General features: G+C 37.8%; 1 protein-coding gene across 1 annotated transcript; it reads right to left on the reverse strand.

Annotated features, from left to right (window-relative positions):
• Positions 1 to 564: 564 nt before the first annotated feature.
• On the reverse strand, positions 565 to 6,201 carry LOC131842025 (uncharacterized). Its single transcript, XM_059190457.1, has one exon. It carries the CDS (start codon positions 6,199 to 6,201, stop codon positions 565 to 567), a length of 5,637 nt encoding a protein of 1,878 aa, XP_059046440.1.
• Positions 6,202 to 8,741: the final 2,540 nt, after the last annotated feature.

An 8,741-nucleotide genomic window follows, 5' to 3' on the forward strand; every position in this document is an offset into this window, starting at 1 on the left:
AAATGCAACAATGTGCTGTTCGCATCGAGCGGGGACGGGTACGGTGGCGTGCGCCGCGCTGATAACGGATTTAGAGGTGTTTTTCGATTTCGCGGAATTACTAAACTCCCACTGCAATCTACATAACTCTCGATCCGAATAATAAAGTTATATTAAAAGAGATGTAACCCGCGATTTTTCCATTTGAATTATCATATACAGGATATTATGTTCTATTCCAATATAAGTTTTATTATTAATGCAAATTTCAATTAATGACGTGATTGGGTATGTAAAGGATGGAACTAAAACACCGACTTATTTTCGCAAACTGAGAGCACGCACTTATTTTATGTGTGACACCGAGCGTCACCGCGATCGTCAGAATCCGACTACAATATTGTGTAGAAAACGGGTAGATTTATATTAATTATACGTGTGCGCACCCTCATATATATTTATTAAAAAATGACGAACGTATCGTGTATATTTATGCATATATACGTACATATAATAATAAAATTAATTTTATAAAAAAATTGATAACGTAGTGCGTCGCCTACAATTCTGCCTCCTTAGTGCTAACTAATTAGCACTACTAACACTAGCTGGTGATAGTAAGGCGACGCGAGTGACTGGTCGACGCAGTAGTCCCGCCCGGGTGCGTACGTCTACGACGCGTACGCGGCCGTCCTCACCTGTATGACTTGAGCTGACCACTCCATGACGCCAGCATCCACGATCCAGTTTAGGGTCCACTACTACTACGTAATCACCTACCTGTAATGATCTCGACTCCTCCATCCATTTTTGTCGAGGTAGTAACGTAGGCAGATATTCCTTTATCCAACGACTCCAGAACATATCCGTAATACGTTGCGCTATACGCCAACGCTTTCGTAAACAAAGGTCAGAATCATTGAAAAGTCCATAAGTGGGACCGTTGGATGGCGTACCAATTAAAAAATGATTTGGGGTTAAAGCCTCTGGATAGTCGGGATCCAAAGAGACGTGTGTTATAGGTCGACTGTTAACCAAAGCCTCAACCTCTGTTAAGATAGTGGCTAGTGTGTCAGGATGAGGGGCTCTCTCTTTGAGAGTTACTTTAAGCGCTGTCTTAACAGTACGTATCATTCGCTCCCAAGCGCCTCCCATTTCTGGAGCGCCTGGGGGAATGAAACGCCATTCAACACCTCGTATTGTGCCATCATCACATAACAATTTAGTATTTAATTCTGCAATACTACGTTTAAGTTCAGAGTCGGCGCCCCTTAAATTAGTTCCGTTATCTGAGTAGATAACTAGAGGTAAACCCCGCCGGGCTCCCATACGACGTAAAGCCATTATTGCTGAATCACTGGACAGATCTTCAGTCAATTCCATGTGAATTGCACGTACTGTCAAGCATGTGAAGAGCATGCAATATCTCTTCTGCCTCCTGCGACCGACAGTGACTTCTATAGGTCCAAAAAAATCAACGCCAGTGTAACTAAACGGCCTCCTATTATGTTGTAGTCTCGCCGCTGGCAAATCAGCCATCCGCTGAGGCTGCGGTGCGGCGCGACGTGACCGACAGGTGAGGCACTGGGTAGACACAGTACGAACTGTTGGTCTCAATTTAAGTATCCAGTACTGTTGTCGTAACTGGTTTACAACGAGTTCATTAGAACCATGCATAGCTTCTTTATGGTGGTGGTAGACCAGGAGCCGAGTAATTCTATGTCCGCCATCAAGTATTGCAGGTCTCAACGTAGACAGTTCTACTCCTGCCACTCTATCGATGCGACCACCGACACGCAGTACTCCTGTCTCATCGAGATAAGGACTAAGTTTTAATAATCGACTATTACGCATTATAGGTTTATTCTGTTGTAAACAAGATATTTCAACAGAGAAACTGTCCTGCTGACATTTTTTAATTAATAAAATTTCAGCTCTTTTCATTAAAGAAACATCAAACTGAATGTTTTTACGCCGACATTTGTTAATAAATAATAACACGCGGGCGGTGGCTCGCAATAATGTGATCCAATTCGAGATATTATCTTCGCTAGGCAAAGATAATTCTGAACTGTACATAACCACATTAATTGATCGTTCTTCACAAGTCACATCTTGCGATGTCTTGGAGAACTTACGATCTTTAGGCCACTCACTCTCAGGTCGCCGTAGAAAGGCAGGACCCTGGAACCACGGGTCTGAGTATGACAGTGGTGATGCATCATCTCGTGTAGCTACATCGGCTACGTTAGCATCAGACGGCACATGACGCCACTCACAGTTTTTCGTCAGCTCATCTATCTCACCGAGTCGATGAGCGACAAAAGGTTTATAATTACGCGGATCGCTACGGATCCATTGTAAAACAGTACTAGAATCTGTCCAAAAGTAACGCTTTGCTGGTTTAAAATCCTTATGATCGGTCTCAATAATATTTGCAAGGCGGGCGGCTATTACCGCTCCCTGTAATTCAAGCCTCGGTATTGAAATAGGACGGAGTGGACTCACTCTGCTTTTACTACCAACGAAACTAACTTGAACACAACAATCCGACCGAATCAATCGCCAATAAGATACGGCAGCGTATGCCTTTGTTGAAGCATCACAAAAAGTGTGGAGTTGTATGTCTACAAAATTATTATTAATACATGTAATATTCGGTAATTCATTATAGCAAAAAGTCCACTCATTACCATTAATATAACACCTAGGTATACGTAAAGAATCTAAGTTCTTTAGTTCACATAACCAACTAGTAAACTGAACAAACTCTGTTGGTTGGATGTGGCATTTCCAGTCGACACCACTACGATGTACACTTTGAAATAATATTTTACCTTTAATTATACAAGGAGCAAGAAAACCATGAATATCATAAACAGACATTAATATACTAAGCATTTGAGATTTCGTAGGTGGCTCCGTGCCATTTATTATGTTTTGCGGAATACGGTTGAATGATATTTTAAAAGCAAATGCATCGTCATTAGGATACCACATCAAACCGAGAGTGCGCTCAGTTGTATTATTAGCTCCGTGTTTAAAATCAACAGCAGACTGAGTGAGCGCTCGATGCGGTATTGTGTTCAAAACCGGTTTGCTATTACTCGACCAGCGGCCTATCTCGAATCCGCCGTAACTATGTATTTCCGTAATTTCACGAACTAATTTAATTGCTTTTTCTTCGCTGTCACACGAGTACAAACAGTCATCCATGTAATGATTGTTAATAATAACATCTACCGCTTCCGGATACAAATCCTCATATTTAAGCGCATTTTTATTTTTTATATGTTGCGCAATGAATGGAGAACAAGTTGCACCAAAAACTAAACTTTGCATGACACATATTTTTAACGGGGACTTGTCGTCTTCCCGCCATAAAAACCTAAATAAGTGTTGATCTTCAGCTCTGATACGTATACGTAAAAACATGTCCTTTATATCGCCTACTATAACATATTTATGTTCGCGGAATCGCAACATAATACCTAGTAATGAGTTATACAAATCGGGTCCAGTAAGTAAGAAGTCATTTAAACACAAGCCGTTGACCTTACCGGCACCGTCAAACACTAACCTCAGCTTACTGGGTTTGTTCGGATTTAGCACGCCAAAATGACAGAGGTACCATATACGATTACCTACAAGTTCATTTTCCTTTAAAACTCGAGCATAACCATTATCAAACAACTTGTGCATCTCTGTTTTATACCTATCAGCGTACGCGCTGTCCGACTTAAATTTTCTCAATAACCCGTTCAAGCGTGATAGTGCATAGTTGTAACTATCAGGTATACATAAAACATCCTTAATGAATGGCAGTCCGACCTCCCACCTGTTACCTATGTTTCGCGCGGTCTGATCTAATATATTAACCGCTCTTAAATCGGCCGTATTCTCACGGCGTAAGGTTGATATTCCTATGCAGTCCAGTTCAAATGAATTTTTAACTAAGTTGTTTAATATAGTAATTTCACTTACCTCGTCGTTGTGTGTAACGTGGAAGCTGTGCCCCTGTGTGAGTGATGAGTTCGTGCGACCATAACTACCATGTATCGACCAGCCTAAGCGACAACGCGTTGCATAGGGTTCATATTTATTACCGTGTAATATTTCTAACGGCGCTAAAAGAAAATAATTATCTTCACCTATTAACAGACGAGGCACCACGTTCTCAGTACATACAAATTGTTTTACAGATGATAAATAATCACAGTGAATATTATTTATTACAGACAAATTTTGCATAGGTAATTTTAGTTTAGATACATTACGTAAAGTTATATTATAGTTACACTTATTATAGTTACAATTATCATAGCCAGAAATATTTAAACAGACTTTAGGAGCATCAGACTGGTATACTTCTAAACCAAAAGCATCAATTAATTTAATAGAACTAGAACTTAAACTTTTAAGACCAAGTTCATTTACTAAGCCGGAATCGATCATCGATATCGAAGCACCGTCATCTAATAAGGCATAAGTACTCACTGTACCGTTGGGTCCACTTAACTTCACTTTAACTACTTTGAGTATCACATCACATGACGTCACTGTGGGGGAGCGACCGCGCCCCGGTAGCCCGGGCGCAGTCCCGTCGGTAGCGGAGTTCACATAGGCTACAGTCGCGTCGGTACTCGATGATTCATGTTGTGATGATGTCGCCATAGTGGTCACGGGCTGTGTGTCTGTATGGATGGGCTTTCTGTAATGCAACAATGTGTGATGCGCCAGCCCACAGTCGTCTATGTTACATACAGGTGCAGCGCATGACATACGATCGTGTCGCGCCAATAAACAACAATAACATAGCTTGTTATTTTTAACAAAATTCCATCGATCCTTACGCATAGCTCTTCGAAATAATCGACAATCTGGCAATAAGTGTTGTGATTTGTTGCAAAATCTACATAATTTTGATTCATTAATAGTTGTAGTTGTAAATACTTGTTTATTATAGTTGTAGCGGTAGCGATCATCTGTTCGCTTGTTATTTATTGTAGGCATGTCGGGTTTCTTTTGTTCTCGCGGCTGTGATAGACCGAGAGCCGACGTCATTTCAGCCTCACGTTTTAAAAAAGATGCATATAACATTAGTTTTGGTGTATCATCTGTCAAGCGATCAAATGCATAATCAGTGAATTTACTAATTAATATACTTGGTAATTTCGATGATATTGCTGACGCGAGCTCTGGGCTGCGTAAATAATCATGCAGATTCATTGCGTTGAGTGTAGCAATGCAATTATTAATTTTTATTGAAAAATTAACTATATCTTGTTGATAATGAGTAGGTAAAGATGGTAACTTTTTTATCTGTGTAGTTACATGGTGAATAATAATATCGGAACGGCCAAACCTCAGTTCCAGCGCAGATATGATGTCGCCGGGTGACGTGTTTCCGATTAACAGATCGGTGACTGCCTCCTTAGCATCACCTCTTAGTGCACGGCGTAACCTCCACAGGTTCTCCGAATCACTAAACTGACACACGCGAGTGGACTCCATGTATGCACTTTTAAAATGTAACCACTCCATGCAATCGCCAAAATAAGTGGGTAATTCCCTCGGTGTGGCGAGACGGGTTAGTAAACGCTCATCCTGGTGTGATGACGAGTTCACCATCATATCCTTCAGTGTGTGTGCTAGCTGCAGAATACTATCTTCTCCATTGACTGGTGCAGAGCGGCTATGTTGTGGACAATCGGTTGCCGGCACTGCTTGCATCATCGGTGCCGTGTTCAACTCCTGATCAGCGTTACACGGCGGTTGTACATTACTCTGTTCTAGCCAGTCTTCAACATGGGAATTAATATGTGGGTCATATACTGAAGCGTGCTTAGAAGAGTGAATGGACCTTCTGCTGCCATCCGTGATGATGGCCAGGTTAGCTTCCAGCTCCTTATCAATCAAATCCAGTTGAATTTTTGCCTTTGCACGGGCAGCCTCCAGTTCCAACTGTTTTCGTTTGATCTCTGACGCCTTTGATGACGTAACTGACGGATCCCGTAGAGGACGTTGCGATGACATATTTTGCTGCATGAAGAGCTCCTTTTCTCCACGTAGCGATATATTACTCCGTACCGTGCTACGCGGCGGAATTACAGCGGCGGTGTCTTTAGCGAGCACATGCTCCGAAGCACATTCTAACCTATCGGTCAGTCTATGGCGTTCTTTGTACGAAATTATTTTATCGCGCGGCGGTGTATTGAACATTATTCTGGTTCAGATTTGGCGAGAAGGATCAGCTTTGTAAAGGATGGAACTAAAACACCGACTTATTTTCGCAAACTGAGAGCACGCACTTATTTTATGTGTGACACCGAGCGTCACCGCGATCGTCAGAATCCGACTACAATATTGTGTAGAAAACGGGTAGATTTATATTAATTATACGTGTGCGCACCCTCATATATATTTATTAAAAAATGACGAACGTATCGTGTATATTTATGCATATATACGTACATATAATAATAAAATTAATTTTATAAAAAAATTGATAACGTAGTGCGTCGCCTACAGGGTATATTAATGAATTATCACCTTTACTTATACGTATTATTATATATAACTTTTTTTTAATCTTTCGTTTTTATGTACATTATTTATTCGTGATAACACCCGGTTAACAATATAAATAGTTTATATAATATTACTATTAATATTTGAAATAAATTAAGTCTTTGTATACATGTTATATATGCATGTGATGCTATTTTTTATAAACTACAGAATGATGATGACTTGAATGCTCTGTGATAACATGGATATTAAGATTAGAAATGTGTTAAATACTGTATGTTAATGACTATTTATTATTACTTAAATCTGATAATAAGACGGTACTTACCTACGTATGTATATGTTACAGATATACATTGATGTTATGGAATACGAAACATTGAGCTGCGTTTCCATAGAATTCCAAATTAAAATCAAATTATTATTTACTTAGTATCCACGTGCCGTTCGAAACATTATATCAATGGTAACGTAAAATGTCGCATTAAATATAGGTATTAAAATTAGCATCGCGTTCCGCGAAAAGTAATTTCTTTCTGAAGATTTAATAATATATCTATCATGTGGCAAATGTAGCTGAATTAATTTTGTTTCACAAAAGCAATTGGCCTTAATCGGGAATTGACGAATTGCTGACGTTGGTACATATTTGGCGACGCAATTATGTATTGGTTATATTACCTTTTGACGTTATTATTTTACCATTGGCTATATACTGAAAGCCAAATTGATTTAATATACCATACCATATAATATATACATATATGTACAGACGTTATGTGCATATTGTATATAATATTATATATTATATAGCCTGACAATTATGCAGACATTTACAACAAATATATCAAGGAATATATTCATTATCGAATATCCGCAGTAAAGACTATACGTCAGCAATCTATTATGTAATGCAAACTCAGCTTTCTCTACCTCTAAATCTTTAATCATTATAGTGAGATTATTCAACACAAAATACAAATTTAAATAGACGGTATTGAAAAATTATGTTTTTATAAAAAAAAATATGCCCCGAGTTTAATTGTGTACATAATTATGTAGATGAAAGTAAAAAAATACGTTTTGTATAATTATGGTCCAAATTTAATTTATATTTACTGTATAGCTTATTTTATAATTTTGATTTTCTTTCTCATATTTTTATCTAGCTCTCAATTCAGGTAGATAAGGATATGGCTTAACACTATCCACAGCAGAAACTTGAGAAGACCTGGTACCGTCAGATAGTATAATGTATTCCTTAATATAAATGTAAATGCGGTGCTTGTCTCTTTGTTGCTTAATCCTACTAAACTAAAATACATAAACGAAGCGGTAGATTGACCAACTTCGTATAAACAGGAATCAGTAGATATATTATTATATCGATATATTTATATGGTATCTTCATACCACCTATATCATAGGGTAGGCAGAAAAAAATGTATCCGTATTTAAAGACAGAGGTACTCGTACACACTGTAGTGTAGTATGTATTTCCCTACCTTTTTAGTAGCATACCTCACCTTAGTCTTTCTAAAATACTGGTCTATAATCTCCTTACCCTATGTAATTAATGAACTAAAATTATGTAATGAAAAAAATTGAAATTCACATTCTATATAATTTTAATAGAGTCAATTTTCGAATTTTCTTTTCCAAATTTTACTTCTTGTGTATACAACACTCGCACTACATTACCATTATTTTTCTCATAAACTAGAAAGAAATTCTGCTACCATCTGTTTCATCCACAGTGAAACCGATATAAAAATAAGAAGATTAGATTAAAATGAAAACTAATATCAGAGACCTAAATTTTTATGGTATTAAATATTCTATGGAGAAGTCGCGTGAACAGCTAGTGTTTATAATATATTGTATAAAGTTGTAAAAACTTATTATTACTCCTGTAATAATCGTTCTTTATTAAGTTTGTGGTTATAAGTAGTTCTTTTAACATTTTTAAGAGAGTACATAAGTTGATTATTTCTTATGTATATAGTAATAAATTACCCAGATGTATTTGTAACAAACTCGATTAATTTCACAGTAATCTATTATTAGATTTTCAAGGTTATACTTGTAGTAACTACCTACTTAAGTTTAAGATATTGTTATTGTTTTCGCAACACACTTACTATTAATATCTAGATGTAATACTTAAATTGGTGATCTAATGATTTACGTTAGCATACCGCCAAACTTTCGATGGGAGCGGATTCGATTCC

Source organism: Achroia grisella, unplaced genomic scaffold (assembly GCF_030625045.1).
Source record: "Achroia grisella isolate CSIRO2021 unplaced genomic scaffold, CSIRO_AGI_Agris_v1 utg204, whole genome shotgun sequence".
Taxonomy (NCBI): domain Eukaryota; kingdom Metazoa; phylum Arthropoda; class Insecta; order Lepidoptera; family Pyralidae; genus Achroia; species Achroia grisella.